This window comes from Pleurodeles waltl, chromosome 1_1 (genome assembly GCF_031143425.1).
Source record: "Pleurodeles waltl isolate 20211129_DDA chromosome 1_1, aPleWal1.hap1.20221129, whole genome shotgun sequence".
NCBI lineage: Eukaryota > Metazoa > Chordata > Amphibia > Caudata > Salamandridae > Pleurodeles > Pleurodeles waltl.
Window position 1 is genome coordinate 807,674,401 of NC_090436.1, and position 18,980 is coordinate 807,693,380.

At 42.8% G+C, this 18,980-nt stretch overlaps 1 protein-coding gene across 2 annotated transcripts in view; it reads right to left on the bottom strand.

Annotated features, from left to right (window-relative positions):
- Positions 1-5,976: 5,976 nt before the first annotated feature.
- VLDLR (very low density lipoprotein receptor) overlaps positions 5,977-18,980 on the bottom strand; it is a 309,483-nt gene continuing 296,479 nt past the window's right edge. For both annotated transcript variants that reach the window (XM_069228453.1, XM_069228463.1), the window contains 3 exons: positions 13,355-13,429; positions 11,981-12,150; positions 5,977-6,687 (listed from right to left, as the gene is read on the bottom strand). In XM_069228453.1, coding sequence (XP_069084554.1) covers positions 6,652-6,687; positions 11,981-12,150; positions 13,355-13,429 — 281 coding nt within the window. In that variant the 3' untranslated portion in view covers positions 5,977-6,651. The remainder of the gene's footprint in view (positions 6,688-11,980; positions 12,151-13,354; positions 13,430-18,980) is intronic.

An 18,980-nucleotide genomic window follows, 5' to 3' on the forward strand; every position in this document is an offset into this window, starting at 1 on the left:
AAGCAACTGGAAAGTGATTGACCTCACAGGCATCAAACAGCTTGCAACCCCTCAGAGTAGGTGTAAGGCACTTCATCTAAGCAGTGGATGTTCCCGGGGTGAAGGAACCGTTATTCTAGTTTTATCAGCCTATCACCATGGCTGCAATAGTATCTATAGTTGCAGATGAGTGCTAAAACACAGCCGGCCATTAATTGCATTGGAGCATAAACTTATATTTAAGTAGAAGCTGTTTGAGCTGCATATTTATCGTTGCTTCACAATTGCAATATGGCGTGGCCATTTTGAAAAACTGAGAACTAGTCCATTCTCTATTTCCATGCTTAGTTTCATGTTTTCAGGGCGTTGTATTATGGTATCATAATATGAATTTGGTGGGAGGACAGGGTTATAATTCTATTGTGTTAAAATTGTATTTGGAGTAGTTTTTAGGTCGAGCCTACACAGCACCTGCGTTGTCTGGAGGGCCTGTTATCTCTTAGGAGCTTGAACTCCGCCTACCATTTTTAGTTTGTTCTCTTGTCTTATCAACCCTTGCTTGTTAGTGGATTGGTCTTCCTGGTTGCCTACTTTTAGTAATTAATTCACTCCCATGAAGCAGGCTCCCCATCACTTGTAGGCTTCCTCGTTTTTGCTTACTGCTCAGGAACTATTTTTTTTTAAAATCATGAACAGCTCTTGATGCACGCAATCGTTTGAGTGACAGTATTTTATATAGTAAGTTGAAATGTTAGAAGCTGATTTTTCGTTTGCAGTTTACTGTGTCGGATTTGAAAGTGAGAATACTTTTTGTTGCGTTTAAGCATAAAAATATATTTAATTATATTTATTATTTGTATGTTAAATGCATTTTTAATCGTACACGTTGCTTTGTGTGTCTTTATATAATTGCTGGAATTACTTTTCTGTATATTCCTTCTATTACGGTTTTATTTTTTCAATTGTTTTGGAGTTTGTTATAAAGCGGCTACTTACCAGATAAAAGCACGACCGCACGATGCTTGATACATGTAGTGTGGCTATGTTAGTTTATTATGTATATTGTTATGAAATGTTAAAGGCTGCTTATAGGAAAGTAGAACAAAATTCCCACTACCCGCCACCCCCCCCCCCCCCCCACCAATTTTTTTTTTTTGCTACTTATGATGAACTTTCAAAACCATCCCACTGCTGCAAAAGCAGACTTCACCCTTGCAACTTCCCAGGGATACACTTGATGCCTAGTACATCACCACAGCCAAAGACATATGCACTCTTTGCGCTACCTTACATGAGATCAAATTGCCAACACACGGTACTTCCAGGTCTTTGAATTAGTGTCTTGGCTGTCTTATAGCCATTTGAGAAGTGTTGTAAATATAAAGGATTCTGCAATTGCTTTTAAAATGCTTTTCAATTCGTTCCCATGATGCAAGCCACCTGTACCTTTAAAGCTTCCTATGGAAATGCACAATGTCCAGTACAGCTGCTGTGTTTATGTGCTTTTATTTACACTGATATGAAATGTTCGAGGATAGTTCCAGGAGTGCAGCACTATTACAAGCTAAAATTAGTTTTAGATCGCCGCTTCAGAAGGGTAATCACACTTCAGTATGTTTTTGTCCGTTATTGTTTTACACTGTTTGGGCATGCTTTCTGATCTGTATAGTATGTTGTCCGCAGGTACATTAACCCTTTGTGTTAGCTGAGCTATAATTGCCAATACATGAAATTTCAAACTCGTTTCCATCAGGTACATTAGTTTTAGTCTTTTGGCTTTTTTTTATATATAGTTTCCTGAAAACTGTCTGCAGGTTTTTTTTTTTGTAAAAGATTATGTATGTATTTTTACCAATCTGGACCCAGCTTTTAAAGCAGCCCCCACCCCTTCTAGTTTTCCAGGGATACATATGATGCTTCGTACAGCTGCTATTATTTACACAGATCTTAAATTCCAGGAATGCAGGGTTACCACAGGCAAAAGAAAAAAAATTCATATTTCAGCTGGAGAAGTCCGGCACTAATCACTTTTATGTTTCAACCATTATTTTACACAGTCTCATTTTAGGGCATGCTCTGTGATCTGTATAGTACACGTTGATCCTTCCATGTATGTTAACCCTGTGTGCTACCTTAAATGACCTCTAATTGCCAAAACACTAAACTTACAACTCTCTCCAGCAGGTAAATTAATTTATATAAGTATTTTGGGACATTAATCGTTGCCAGAAACCAGTTTGAAATACAAGTAACTCTGCAGTTCATTAATGATGCTTTTACAAACCTGGCCTCGACCCCCCTCCCCCACCCGACAGCAAAAGTGGCCTGACCTTTTATTTAAAATGCGTAAACAGATGTTTTGTAGTTACAAACATCTTGTAAGCTTGGAAATAGTCTAGTCTCTGGTGGTCCCTTTCTCTGGTTTGCTTTAGGACAAGTCGGTTAATATCTACGTGTTAACCACATACGCATCTGGTCGCAACAGATACCGATCTTTACTGATCCTTTTACATAGGGAAGCAGTCTCCAGCTTCAGAACCGCTACTGAGTATTCCATGGTCTGGGGGGTCATTTCAATCACTCGTCTGCTCGATATAGGTTTTCATTTAGAATGGGGATCACGTGTTGGCTGCTTGGAGGCATTAATATATCCAGTGTTAGAGACTGCTTAGATGAATGCAGCGCTTACGTAAAAGCTTAAGTTACGTTCATATGGTTGCCGGGAAAAAAAATAATCACGCATCTGTATGTTTTATCCCTTACTGTTTTACCCAGCTTTTTATGTTTGTGCTTCTTTTGGGAATTGCACTGTATAGCTTGTTTGCTGTATGTATATTAACTCAATGTGCTCCTTCACGTAAGCTATAACGGGCAATTCACACATTTTTTCTTTAGCAAGTATATTAATAGAACTATTTTGGCATTTAATTTTTGTAATTTCCTTCAATTTGCTGGAAATCCCAGTTAGTCTGCAATCGTTTTGAAAATTATGTACCTTTGTGAACATCGGCCCAGTGTTGAAAAACCAACCTCTACAGTTCCAGCATCCTCAAACCCTCGAGGCCTTGTCCAGCCCCTGTGCCTATATTTATCTGTTTCATTTTTTACTCCAATATTAAATGTGCGGCTGGTTGTCAGAGTGCAGCGCTACCACAAACTCCAAAGATATTCTCATTGCTGCAAGCAGCAGTTATATTAACTCGAGCTACCTTTGTTAGTTCTAATCATTAATACTCGAAACTTAAAACTCTCCAGAAGGTACAACAATTAGTAAAAAAGAACTATGGTACTTTTGTTTGCCAACTGTTGGAAATTAAAGGAACTTTGCGGTTTTAAAAATGATGCACTTCACCTAAACTGCCACCACCCCCCTCCCTCCACTGCAAAAGCGGCCTCTCCCCTTTTAGCATCCAGGGGACATGTTTGCGCATATTCTGTGAACAGCATAGTATGTTTGTTGCAGTCATATTAACACTCCGCAATCACAAATAACTTGTAACTGCTAATCCACAAAACTCCAATCTTTCTGTAGCAGGTATATAAATCAATAGAAGTAGTTTGACCATTGTGTAATTGCTTGGACATTGGTGGAAATACAAGTTATTCTGCAATTGTGTTCAGAACTAAGCATTTTTACCAAACCGGCCTGTACCCTTTCAGTATCCTGGGAAATTTGCAATGCCTTGTAGGCTTAGTGTGCCTGCGCTGTGTTTTTTTTTTTGTACAGTGGTAATAAATACGAGGCTACTTGCAGGACTAACATTATACATTACTACAAAACAAGCCCCTCGGTACAAAAGCGGACCCCAACCTTCCTGGGGAAATGTTTGGGTGTATTAATTGAACTGCATAGTAGACGTTTGTTACAAGTATGTTAACTGCCATATCATACATGAACTTTAACGGCCAATAAAGGAAACTGATCTCGTTAGCAGATGTATTAAATGGAAGTATTTTAGCACTTTTATAGTGGTCTTGAAATTCCTAGAAATACAAGTTACTCTGCAATCGTCTTTAAAATGATGCACTTTTACATAAGCAGCCTGTGCTGTAAATGCAAACCCCGCATTTCGAGCTTCCCCGGGAAATCCATGACACCATCATAACCTAAAATATCACCACCCCACCCAAGTAGGATAGTAATTACACTTCTGTATGCTTTGTGTTCTTATTTAACGCAGTGTTTTAGGTTTGGCTATGTTCTGTGATTTGCATACTACAACTATTTCACAATACACACTACGCCATCTGCCAACCTAGCTCATAATTACATATGCACAACATTACACCTTTACCGTTTGTCTTTTTTTGTTATAGTTTAGCATTAGCAGCAAGCATTTGCAATGGGTCTCGCATTACGTCAAGTTAGAGCTATTAGCGTTGTAAACTCCTAACCGGACTTTTCTAGCACCATTAAATGGGGGGGGGGAAAAAAAAAAAAAATGAGCGTGTTTTCACGCTGCGAAAGAAAAACTAGTCCAGAAATCATACGGAAAACATGGAGCCTCGTATGTTTCCAGTAGTTTACCAGTGCTCTTGAGGAGGGCTAAACACCGTAAAAGGCATGACTTATACATGCCTTTTAGGAATGAAAAACAAGCCAATTTTAAAAGGCAAGTGACTGACGTAACATGGGCCTGCTTAAAATTCCCCTAAAGAGAGATTAGAAGAGGGACGGAGCGCTTGGCGCTCGCCCCTAAAAACAGTAAACCTGCATTCACATCCAAAAGGTGAGACCTATTGGCCATCTCAATGCTTGTTCAGCTTTATGCCATCTTCGTGTTAATACACTTCATCATGGTGTGACTACTTCAATGGAGTTTATGATTTGCATGTGCTTTTTAACACTGCCAATATGGCGTTAGACGCCGGTAAACAATTGCAGTGAGCACTCCAATGAAGACAAAGGTATGCACTTTCAAAGAGACCCGACTTCATCCACGTAATTGGACTAGTGCATGTGTCTAACATTAAAACTTTTTTTTATTATTCCAGCTTTGCAGAATAAGTGTACACGAAGCTTTTCATTGAAAGGGTTCTGGCATGATTTATGCTTTCAAAATTGTCCGTATGTGTTTTTTCATTAGTGATGGGCTGTTAATATGTTAACTTGCTTAAATGAACCACCATCAATTCTCACCATTTTCACTATAGCATGTATGCCCGTTTGATGTATATTGCACAAGAAACTGTTGCGCGCCCGATAGGTTTTTACAGACGTGCTCATGAATACACATTTTCTGTTCCAAGTAGTTTTAGCACCTGTTTCTAACTCGCACTATTTCTGAGTGCGCACTGTTTCTGAGTGTTGTGGTCTCCAACATGGGGCTGGACAGTTTAACATGTTTTGCGTTCTGCAGCATGAACCCCTAACAGGAGAGCTTGATCGATCACCCATTACATTTCTACTCGGTGGTTTAAAATGAGTCACTTCACCTACATACAATGGCAAGTCTGTTCTGCGAACGCAACCGAGGACAGCGTGGACGCAAGCTGCAGCCACCAGGATAGCTGAGGAGGGGGACTGTAAATCAGGTTTTACATCAGGGACAAAATGCAGCAGCGGTGTACAACACCATGAATAGCGGAGTGGCGAGCACAGAGGGAGAACATGTTAATTAACAAGTACAATGGGGAGCAAGGGAATAACGTCAGCTGATAGGTATCAAACTGTTTTCTGCGCCAAGCTATTGGTTTCCATTCCAACACAATACGCACGTTTATGGTTAAGCACGGATTTCTATAAAGTCCGTTCAGGATGCCAGAATTGCCCAAAACCCGTTCGAGGAAACATACCATGTGACATTACAATTTCCTTCCCCAGGGACAACTTTTGCAACACTAACGCAACAGTTCTCTATGTCAAAACGAAGCTAGTGTTCTGCAGTTCGATTTACATTCAACCTTCCCTGAAAAGTTAACTAAAACCTCCATTTAGTCATGTCCCCTTTTAAAAAGATAGCCTTTCCAGATTCCCACAATGAGAGAATTACCACATTTTTTTAAATAAGTTTTTATTTTTTATTATCAGAAAAGTGTTAATCTGATAGTGTTCACTCTCTGCACACCTCTTATAAAAAGGTTACAGTCAAAACACTTCCAACCACATTCACACATACAAAATTACTTTTACAAATTATTTTTTGGCAATTTGACCAGAGTAACCCGTTTTCTCCTATTGCCATTTCCCCAGCAAAAAAGTCAAAGTGTACAGGGTCTTATATACATACAAATTTCAAAGTGCTTAAGAATAGTGATTGCATCTCTTCGAAATATTTACAAATGGCCTATACAAATATGTACAGGTGTGGTGTCACTAACGTAGCACAAATTTCATTGCTGGAATATGGCTTTCTATGGAAAGTGCTTTTTACAGTACTCAGCCTGTGAGGATTTTTTAATACTGACAAAGTCCCAAGGTTGGAGACTAAATGGTAACCACATCACAAGCTGAACTCCTACTGTTAAGAAATATTTACAAGAGGTTTCGTTTGTAGGCATTTAAAACAATTACACTCAAAATGTGTTTCACGCATACAAAAGGTTCTCTTCACATTCTTCCAAGGAGGGAACGTGTTCAGTCGCTGACTTGGTTACCATTCAGAAAAAAATTAACTGTACAAGCGCGGTATACAGAAGGAGGAAGGTGAATGCCGACCGAACAGCCCATGCTCACGCCAAGTCATCTTCTGTGCTCACAATAGATATCTGTGGAAGGAACAATGAGAAATCGTCAGCTATACAAATTCAATTGAGATGATTTTGAAAACTTCTAATAAAGGTAACTGCAATGTCTCGCATATGATTTTCACATCAAACGCTTGGCAGGCAATTTCAAGCAACTAGACATCTTAAGTTGTACAGTACCCTTACAAACACATGGCCGTGTCAGTAACTGTACCAGCGTTAAATGAAGGCCACATTAACAGCAAAAACATTTTGGGCTCCATACACAAATCTCAACACTACTAACACGCGTAACACTAGCAAGACAAGTGTACACCGGCTGTCCCCAGTATGGCATGACGACGTTGTCGCCCTACACTTCCACGGCCCCCACGTCTCTTTTCCAGAGCTCAGCAATCATGCTTTCCCAATGGTGGTTGCCTCACTTACTGACTACAAGTCAGACTAGGCGCCAGTGTTGACAAGGCACAATGTACAAAATTGTGAGTGTGACTAACGTCAACCCACCCAAGCATTGAAAGGCAGGAAGTAATGGTCATGAACAGGACTTGTGTCCGCTCCACCCCAATGTTGCTCAGAGTACATTCCAGACCCGTCAGTCTGCATTTACACAATCTCCTCCCCCATTCTGGCAAAAAATGGGTCTGTCTGGAGCCAACAGCTCTTTGAGGGAGCCCTCTAAAGTAGCCCTAGTTCTGCTTGAATGAAAACCAGCAATGGCTGCTGCAATCAATCAGGAATTTGTAAAGTGCACTACTCACCTGTGAAGGTCTCTCAAGGTACGGGAGGGGGTGGGGGGGCAGAAGGGTAGGAGGTGACGAGGGCTGCTACTGCTCGAACAGCCAGGTCTTGAGAATTTTCCTGAAGGTAAGGAGGTCTTTGGTCTGCTGCAGGTGGGTGGAAAGAATGTTCCATGTTTTGGCAGCAAGGTGCAAGAATGATCTACCGCCAGTTGTAGTTCTGCGTGGAATGGTTGCGAGGTGAGCGGAGATGCCAGGTTGGGGTGTAGAAGGCGAGCCATCTGTTGAGGTATTTTGGTCCGGTGTTGGGCAGTACTTTGTGACCGTGGGTGAGGAGTTTGAAGGGGATTCTTTTGTTGAGTGGGAGTCAGTGCAGGTGTCTCAGGTGGTCTGATGTGGCAGTGGATGGCCAGGATGAGGCGTGCAGAGGCGTTCTGGATGTGTTGCAGCCTCTTCTGTAGTTTGGCTGTGGTTCATGCATAGAGGGCACTGCTGTAGTCCAGTTTGCTGCTTACGAGGGTATGGGTGACTGTTCTGGTTTCAGTGGGGATCCATTTGTAGATCTTGCGGAGCATGCAGAGGGTGTTTAAGCAGGAGGAGAGGACGTTGACTTGCTGGATCATGGATAATGAGTCCAAGATGAATCCTAGGTTGCATGTGTGGTTGGTGGGAGTCGGAATAACTCAGAGAGTGGCAAGCCACCAGGAGTCATCCCTTGCGCAGGGGGTGGAGCCGAAGGAGGACTTCGGTCTGGTCAGAATTGAGTTTGAGGCAGCTGCTCTTCATCCATTCGGCGATGGCCTTAATTCCTTTGTGGAGGTTGGTCTTGGCAGAGTCCTTGGTGAGTGAGTGGATCAGCTGGGTGTCTGCGTATGAGATGTTGAGGTTGTGGGATTGGGCAATGTTAGCAAGCAGGGCCATGTAGACGTTGAAGAGGGTCAGGCTGAGGGATGAACTCTGGGGTACGCCGCAGATGATTTCGATGGCCTCCGAGTGGAATGGGGTGTGGGAAGGCAGACTCTCTGGGTTCTGCTGGTGAGAAAGGAGGTGACCCAGTCCAGGGCTCTGTTGCGGATTCCTGCATTTCTGAAGCGTGAGTATAGGATGTGGTGGCAGACTGTCTAACGTGGCCGAGAGGTCCAGGAGGATGAGGACTGGTTTCGTTGCTGTCCAGTATGGTTCTGATGTCATTGGTGGCTGCGATGAGGGCGGTTTCGGTACTGTGGTTGCTGCAGAATCTGGATTGGGAAGGGTCCAGTTCTCCTCGATGAAGTGGAGTGGGTTATGTTGCCTTTTGACAGGCCTTTGATGCAAATTTAAAGGGAGGGGGGTTGTGGGGGGAAGTTACCTTACCACCATCTTCCGCTGCCTCGCTCCTGCTGTTCCCTCACTGGGGTACCAGCACAAGCTCCCCAGCAATCTTGGTGCTCCTTTCATGCTAAACAAGGATTGGTCTGAGAGGCTCGGACTGCCGCTCAGACAACCCTGGGGTCTGCCAGTTTCTACAGACCAGCTGTTACACAGCCAGGCTGGAGAAACCTAAATGCGCATGTGTGTTTGACCAGCCTCAGACAGCTGACAAAACACACATGCGCACTTAGGTGCACACTCCTCATCCCCTCTCCCTCCTCCTGTGACCCAGCCCCACACCTTCCTGCTCTGAGCCAGCAGCAGAAAAAATTAAACTAGTTCAACCAGGGGTGGGGAGGGCACGATGCTCCCTCACCATAGCGAAGAAGCCACCCCGATGAAAACCAAACCCCTTCTTGCTTCAGAACTACATTCCTGAGGCTAATACGCATTTCACCAGAACCAGTTTAAATCATCTCAGGGGAAGCAGTGGTACAAGGCCACCCCAGTCTCTGGTAAACAAGTATGGCCCTTGTTTGGCTCTGCAAAAAATTACAGGAATCTGGTGGGGTATTATTGACAGTGTTAACATTTAGATGCAGTTGAGGTTTATGGCTTTAAAGATATCTACAGGCTCGAAGGTTCTTGGTTACATTTTAACTTTACTCTGGTGCTATTTATAACTACACTTGTGCATTGTACCTTGACTTTTATAACCATCTACCAAGAGCTGCTTAGTCATCTACAAAGAGCTGCCCAAAAAAGCATTGCATAAGCTATAACACATGCAAAACACAGGGAACTTACTAGGCAAGAAGCTTCATTCCATGAGACCGATTCAAATAACCAATGGCTTTGTCAAAAATAGCTTTTATTAAAAAAAAAAAAAAAAAAGTTAACATTGGCGCATGCATCAGATTAATTTTTGGTGAATAACTTCAGTAGGTACACTCCCAAGATGTGTTGTGCTTTTTTGCAGCTACATATTGCACTATAAATTTACAACATGTGACTGAAGGGGAGATTTCTTATTAACATCTTAGGTTCGGAATTCCCATAAATCTCAGGTAAGCAAATTGCTAGAATTTAGAATAAAAAAAAAACCCTCAAAAAGTGGTTTATGGTTGACTGCTAAGCAGGGTCCGATCTTCTGCACAAGTGCACATTTCTCATTCACAGTGCAATCAGAATATTTCTAGAGCACATGCGTCCTGAAAAGAGATTCATTGAATAACATGGAATGACGTGGACATTAGCAGATCAGACCAGTCCCACCGGGATGGGAGACACCCCTCCAAACACTAGACCAGCCCAGCCATTATGGAAAGAAGTACAGGGCTCAGCAACCAGTAAAGTAGTCAGCTTTTGATCTTCAAAGGAGATGAGCAACTGTACAACAGAGAAGGTATGATCCAGCAGGAGAAACTGAGGGTTGTTATTCTCCCTCTAAGACTAGGACCAAGTCTCATAAAAACTTGCATGCAGGAGATTAGAACCATGGCTCTCAATAGAAGTGACCGCAAGTAGAGCACAGCTGCCAAGTGGGGCAGCAGTTGAACTTGGACGTAAGGTCATTACAGGAAGTTGAGCAACAACGAAGACAAATAGCACATTGGTGTCTGGGTCTTGGAGAAACGAAGCCTCCTTCACCACAGAATACTGGAAGCCTCCTTCATTCATGACCCTCCCTTTGCCAGAATGAAACCTGAATCTACCCCTTGTGCTACCCTAAGAAACAGAAAATCTGAACCCTTCCCCCTTACAAGGATACTAAGGGTCACCTCGACCCTGGGACTGATGTAATTATCTTTCTTCTTTGTCAAGCATTTATGGAGATGTTGACATGCCTCAACAACCTGGTCACTACCCCAAGGCCCATATACCATGTCCTGCTTACTCATTTCTGTTGTGGGACCAGTCAATTGAAAATCTTGACTAATACTGGTGGGGTAAGATACAGGCCACCGCACCACCATAACAAATAAAGGGGTCAGCTCATATTTGGTATCCCTTAAGAGCCGTGACCCAGTGTTGAGCTCAATGGTGACTCTGGCTTCTGGGCTCAAGTTGTGCATCAGTGACCACAGCCTGTGAGTACACTTCCTTGAACCGCAGCAAGGCACCAAACAATGATTTTTGTAATAGTGGGTCATTCCATTTGGGTAGCTCTAACCTGCTAGTGCAGAATAGCACACTAGAAAAAATGGAGTATGTCATTTTCAATCCGAGTGTGTGGTATTGTTAGGAACACTCACTGTGATTCTCTTATGGTAACGAGAACATAATCCGGAAGCTGCAATGAAAAAAAGCTACTGGGCACTGAAGTGCATGATCTGCCTGCCACCAGACTGACTAGCAACAAAAAAATTAAACAAACAAATATCTACGAAATGCTTACAATTTCGTATTTTGAATTTAGTCTGGTTAGAGAGCAGACGTACTAGTGTGCCATGGAGCATTATTGTCCAGGCCTAGCTACATGGACATAGCCAACTTCTACTTTCAGAACAAACAGCATTTTTTTTTTTTTAAACTATTGCTGCTTCATGTGTGCACCATCGCATAATTGTCCGTGTCTTACCACTGGGAAGCTAATAAAAACGGGTAGTTTTATCATTCTGCTAGAGACTGCTACTCAGTGTTTGACCAAACATGAAACACCCTAGTCTTCTATACGGGTACAGTATGATGCACTTTCTGATGAAGTGATTAAGGTGAAGCTTCAGAATCTCAGGACCTCTTATTTGCATTTGTGAAGAAAGTTCTAAAGAATGATTCTTGCCTTGCAGTTGATAAAGAAACTAGGTGATAACCTCAGCAAGTTTAAGGGACAGACATGTTAGCAGAAATTTGCACCGTACGTTTCAATTGCCCTTACATGCTCAATTCAAATCAGACGGCAGTCATTTCACAAATCTCTATGGATCAAACAGTTGCAGTGGTTTGGGTTTGTGAGGTGACCAGACAATAGAGACAAGGGTGCATTTTGGAACAAACCAGTCAAGGCACTTTATAATACCTTTAAGTCTCTATACTTTCCATGAAAAAACACAAAGATGTAATACTGGAGCTGAGCGGTTGCACTACGGGATGTCCTCATTGAAGTGTTACCCTCTGACATGAGACATTTGGTGGTTGTGGAACTTAACATTGTGCTGCATGGTCATATTTAAGTTTTGTGATTTTTAAATAAAAAAGCTCATGAGCGATGTCTTCAAACTTACTGCTGGATATGTGTGTCCTACTGAAGAACTGTGTCGACCTAGATCTATGTTGAGATCCTCCTCTGTGGTCTTCAAGTACACTGGATTGTCAAAGTTCATGCTTTTCATATTTTTGCGCTTCCAATTTCGCCACACTAGGTAACCACCAGCAGCCGCCATCGCAAGTAGCACTAGGAGAATAAATGCACGTTTACATTCTAGATAGAGCTTCCAAGCACGTAGGCATAACTTGTCAAACGTTTGCATTCACATAAAAATCTCTAATTTCGATCTAACCTACACTAATGTTTGGGTAAAACGAAATAATGTAAAGCAGCACAAAGTAATGAGTTTTATCTAAGTAAAGTTGAAAAGGAACCCAAATAAATTAAACCAAAAAGCAGTGAATGCCTTTTACATGCATTTCAATTTGAAATTAGCATTGGCAAAGCAAATAGGTCTTTTCATTGGAGGTAGCAGACATTACGGCTTTGCCATTGCCTTTTCACACTGAAAAAGAAAAATAATCTTGTTTGCCAATGTGGAATAGAGCCACAACGGCACGATGGCATAAGGATGCATGCATCATCATGCGTGCATATATTCGTTAAGTGCAGCAGTTTTTTAAAATTATTTTTTAAATTAGTTTCAAGATGGCAGGTGCCAACTTGGAATTGTGACTTTAATATGATGCACACGAAAGGAGGATCAGCACGGTAGCAAATTGGAGCTGCAGCCTCTCCAAAAGAAATAAATAAAGTGTTGAAGGGAGGGGCGAGCAATGGAGGAGTGAGTGGTTTACAACATAGGAAGGGAGCAACATAGGCGCTTGGGTAAGGATGGTATTGAAAAATGAACGCAGAAGGACAAAATAAATAGACTAGCAATAGGGAGAAAAATCTGGAAAGCATGGAGGTTGAGATTGGAGGATGCAGTAGCACATGAGGGAGAGAACAGGATCACATGCACTCACTCCCATGGAGTGAGAAAATCAAACAGTTCACCGAATGTAAGCAGTGGAGGTATAAAAGTCATACAATCAAAATAATGATAAAACAGCTATGCTGCAGGAGGGAGACCACCACGAGAGGAAGTAAAGTCATCAATAAAACAAACAAATGTTAAGGAAACAAAACGAACAATGTTAAGCAACGGACTGACCCAAATTCTAGTGTTTGTACTGGTATTCTCGTCAACAAGGCTACTACAATATCCTGCTAAAAGCGGTCTATGCGAGAGAAGAGGAACGGTTGGGTCGAAACCTGCAAAAGCTTGTAGATCAAAAAAGCAATGCAAGAGCTGTGGTTTTTATTGGTTTCTAAAATTCTGCGAAGTGACTGTAAATACTGCTTCACCAACTGTTGTAAAGTCGGAGCTTTCTCATCTAATACTCACAAAGAGGAAGAATAGCCCAGGCAGCAGATGACCCTTTTGTAGACTGATTTGCTTCAAATACCGAGGAGCTGTGTTCTGGAAAAATAATCACAATGTTTTAGGATGCCAATTCCCCAGATTTTTACATTAAGTTTTAGAAAAAATAACTCACCAAGAGCCGACAGTACATTATTAATAACAAGGGTAAGATGGTGGAGACTTTAGGAGCTAGCATGGAGAAAAACCCATTAATCCTCCCCCGTCACTAACAGCAAAGGACAGTCAAAAGAAGCATATCAATTGAGCCGAGTTATGATGGCAATATAAGCATTAATCTTCAAGGTATCTGTTAGTGTGCCAGAAATTAAGCAATGAATAGTGCATATTAACTTGAAGACTTCTATACTTCGTGAACAGCCAAATGGAGAGCAATTCTTGTCCAGTTAAGTGGTGTGCAATATAATCACAACTGAATACACCCTTAAATCAGCATTGAAAATTCAGGTTGAGCAGCTTTGTTACTTTGAGTATTGTGTTCCTGCAGAACACATATATGGTAGGGCATAGTAACTCATTTAATTGGCTATGGCCTTCAAGGCGTGGAAGAAGAGGAAAATGGCGGCGCATCAGTGACACTTGCTAAAGCACTGACCAGGCAAGTTCATTCCTTAAAAGCCTCTCCAATGAAGTGGTACCACTTTTGTTCTTATCCAAAGGAGCTACCTACCGACATCTTGTCATATTAAAAACAGTTTACGGAGTAAGGTGTTAGTTCACCTTTTCTTTAAGGGTCCACACTTGTGCAATGTTTGTATTTCTTTAAAGTGACCTATCTAATGATCTGCTGTAGGACACTTTCTGAAGCGTCATGTCATTCAGCACTATGACATATTGGCAGGCATTTGAGCACTATACAAAATGTTGAAAAGGTGGTTTTACTGTGTTCAGTAAGGCTTATTCATGCAAGTATCTCTATGCCCGTCGTTAAGTGCTGGGTCCAATTAAGAGCAAACCTTGATAAATGCACTGGGGCAGTAACACCAGAAGAGAATTCACTTAGTGTAATTTAAATGTCACTGGAGTTCAGGAGATGCAAGGGGGTTCAAGAAAAGGAGCACAAAGTAGAGCACAAAATAGTGCCCTGCTCATAATGGTTTTCATTGAAAGGATGACACGCCCCCATAGTAATCACAACTACCAAGGGAATTAGCCACCAATACAAAATGGTGCAGCATTTAAATGAGCTAACTTTATAACTGATGAATTACTACTAAAACACCAATGAAAACATTCATGGGTTTAGCAAACAGTCCCACAACTGCTCCGAGAAAGCATTAGTGCTTGCAGATAATCAAGAACATGTTTAGCTGCTGGTCAGACCTGCTTGAGCATCCTTTAATATCCAGATGGCCTTTGAGCATCTCTAGTTAATAAATTACTCTGTACAATTTAGTCAGGATCACGGGGAAGAATAATAAGGTACACTGAGCATGCTCACTTGCTGCATCCCATGCATGTTATATTGACAAGCTTCATTTTTGTCTATGAGCTTGTAGCGTAGAGCGTAAGTCATTGACAGTATGCCATGGGGAAAAGCAGCCCATGGCCTTCATCTTTCCTATAAAATAAGAAGTGAAAGCATTAAAGTCTGCAATTGAGTACTCCTCTTGCTGGAGCTGCGTTAATAGTTGGCTCCACAAAATTGAAGCCACGCAGCACACCTCAACGTTTTGGTATTTACATTTATGAAAACATAAGTTAATTTTTAGACAGAAGCTTTAATGATAGCTAATGAGGCAAGTAAACTTGCATTCACGATTTCTTCTAACACTTTTCACTAATGAGGGCTACGTGGCCAAGCTTACCTGAACTTATATGCCGGAGATTCTTGTGTTGCATCTTCTGCACAAGCATCAGGAAGAGGCAGTAACTAACCCTGTCAATTCCCATTCCTCTCGACCATTTGCTAGACAAGATCTTCAGGTTCGATAGTATTCAGTATCCTATGATGCCGGTCCTCCACCATAAGGGGGGAGATAAACCATAGAAGGGACAGAAACCAGTGAGGAATGCTCAAGCAAATGACATGGGCTCCATGGGGCTCAGATAATTAGAAAGGATCAAGATTTGTACTGCGAAGCCCAGGGGCCATTGCAAGGGCTCTTCACCAGTCTATGCAAAGCAGAACTGTGCCAAACTCTCTCCCACAGGCAACCTTTGTTGCAGACAGAGTACAATTCTCGAATGTGAAGTCATATCCTTGAATGGCCCCAGCCTAGACTGAACCTACAAGTGAACTAGTATGTGCAGCAGACTAAAACAAGCAGTCAATTCCAACAGGTTTCGCCTATGCCCAAGTCTTGACATAAAAAAATACTGCATTACATGTGAAATACTATACTAGCCTGGTGACAACTCTATTTACCTTCCTGATGCACTGGTCAGTCTGACGTTCACTATTGTATTTAACCCATGTCTGAGGCCCAGCACATTTATAAGGACTTTTCCCCAATCTGTTTGCCAGTTCAGTTGCAAAGTCTCTCCATAGATTTAAGAATCATCTAGGACCCCACATCGTCCCCAGCAGTCTATTAATCTTGGCACAGGTTATTTGCTTTTCTTTTCTGATGGATTCCTGCCCGCCTCGTGCATCCCGCCATCCATTGCACTGTGATTTAAATGACCATTATTGTATGTGACTAAGACCAGCCTCGCGAGATTCCTTTGATGGTGCCCCCCTCTCTTAATTGCCAAAAAACTGTTAACCTTGTTCCTATTCAGGAGCTGGTGCTTCAAGGACCGCGATGTAATCTTGGTTTGGACAATTGCGGATCAGAAGTGCTTCATCCCTGAAAAAAATGGCTGGCGTGTAAGATGGGTGGGCTCAAAGCCTGATTTTTTTTTTTATATTTACAAGAGATTTTGTAAGCACAGTGCACAAGTGCGCGCAAGTGAAACCTAAAAAGGCATGTTTTGACAGATTTGTCAATTATGTGCAGAGGAGTTCTATGCAGCCATATGACCAGCTGACAGAATTCAAGAGGAACTGGCCAGTTTGAGAGGCAGGTGTACAGATATTGAGCAGAGGGGCAAGACAGATGAATGCACTTAAATGGGCAGCACCGGTTTATGTAAAGGCACAGCATTCTAGAGGAGCAGGGCTCTCAACCTGCTCAAAAAAGGGTCCTGCTTTTTTGCAAAGCGTTGTGGTGGTCATAAGTTTTGGATCTATGCATTCATTTGCCAGTCACTTTCTTTGAAAATAAACAACAATTTCAGTTCTCAGAATAGTTAAGTGTTAATTTTAGAGCCGAGAAGCTTGTGTTAAATACAACACGTCTTTCGCTCAAGGTCCTGCTTCGACTGACAAGCAAGCCCCACAACAAGTATATTCAAAGTGCCATGCCCGCTGTGAGCAGGTTATTGACTCCCTGCGTGAATGTCTAGAAAGGATTGCAGCTGGGATGAAAGAAACCTAAACTGGAGGAGGGGCCATTCACATGCTGTAACAGGAAGCAGCATGACTTAGTGTGATGGCCAACAAAAATATCCACTTAGTAAAATCATCTGGGAGGGAACTCCGCACAGAAAGGAGAAGCATTTCACAAAATGCACCAAAATAATGAACCATTTAAGACAAGCCCAACAAAGAATTAATTGCAAGAGGGGGCGTGATTAAAAGCCTAATTACAACAGGCCAGAGTGCTCGCGGGCTAGACCCCAAAAACCTCAAGATTGCATGCTGCACCATTAAAAACAAGGACACTCGCCTCCGTGCACATACTCCTGAGAGTCTGCAGAGTACGGAGGAAGCAGAAGGGAGGAGTCCGTTCCAGAGGAGGACCGCAAAGTAGGGATTGGACCCGGCACGGTGTCTTCCTTTGCTTTTGCTGGGCTGGCTTGGGGGCCTTGCCTCAAATGTGGCTGCAGGGGGAAGAGGCGCAGGGGAGATGCAGAAGACAGCAAGACCACGAGGGAGCAGCATTGCGGCATCCAGCACTGCGTCCAGTGCCTCGTGACCTGCTGTGACCCGGCGGGGGAGTGAAGAGACTGAATAGGTTCATGCCTCAACTGCTTTATGCCAGCCTGAATTTCGTTTTAAATTTTAATTTATGCTTTTCAACACAATTTAATACAAAAAGCAATTGCACCATTGCACATTATGACATAGCACTTGCAATTAAATGTGTCCTTCCATAGCTTACACTTCTGACAGCAGATACAAAAATATTTGTTCCGAGTAAATGGGGCCCTTTCCGATCTCCTTCCACCCAGTCCTCTCTTGACGAGCAACATATTACAGCCACTTATAGGGTCCCGGGAGCCACCTAACTGCAGCAGCATGTGGTTCAGAATCAGTCCTCCCCGTCGCAAGTCCCTCTCCCTTTGGTTCACCTGTTTCTTTACCAATCAGATATTGTTTATACATTTCCCAGTATTGTGCAGGTCTGCTGGTGGGGAAACCAGTTCATTATATATGTCTGTTTGCATGTTACAGTACACCATATCCCTGTGCAACTATCGTCGGCACCGGACCCAGATACCAGTGCATTGCTATGCGACACTTGGCCAGCAGTAGCCCAATAACTATCAACCACCAAATCGATTTCGGTATTCCCCTGTCGCAGCCAAACAGTGCCACGAGCGGCGAAGATTCCAACTGATGTCTTCCTATTCCTTCCAGTTCTTCAAATACTTGTTCCCAGAACCACTGAATGCCCGTACAGGCCCATGACATGGAGGAAACCAGCCTGGTCCTCCCCACATCTGGGACAAGTGGTCTCCGTCCGCAACCCATATCTACAGAGTTTGAGGGGTGTATAATATACCCTATTTATATATTTTTAAATGTATCAAGCGGTGTCTGCCATTGAAAGACTATGCGGGTCACTGAACAACAGTATTGCCACTGTTGATCCATTAACTGCAACCCCAAATCTCTTCCATTCAATTCTGGCTTTTGTCAGCTTGTGCATACATGCCTTCTGTGCATGCGCATAGAGTTTAGACACTAAACACCAGGGTTGTGCATCTGTAATAACCACAGAGGGGCTGTATGTCCGGTGGTTCCCGCAGGTCCTCTCCCAGGATGGTACCCATTGCATGCCTGGCTCTAAAGAACTGGTATTGCAGTAGCAGATTCGTCTCATCTGCCTGCTCTACCGCCATGTCCCATGTACTCATGCCACCTTCTCGGAAAAACATCTCCCATTGTCATAATATTCAGTTTATGCATGGCCTCTACCATACTTTTATCGCGCCACAACACATACCAGGCAAACCACTTCAGAGGCACATGTGGGGGGTATAGGAGAGCGAGCTCCTGTCTGCACATCAGACTATGCCAAGCCTGTGTGGTAGTGTTCAAGTATGCGAACTTCCCATATCGTAGAGACTGGGAGTCAAAGATTCTGCTTGGTAAAAGATCCGGGCCGCTAGCTCACGCTCTATTTTTAAGAATGGCAAATCCTGAGAACTGTGTATCCAGGCATGGACAAACGTAGCCTGGGCAACTATGTAATATAACTCCAGGTCAGGTGCGTTGAGCCCACCCGCCCATCTCAGATGGTAGGGTAAGGGTCTGCCATTTAGCTTTCGGCTGCTTCCCTGCCCAGACCAAGTTAATAAGTAGAGCCCTCAAGGTGGC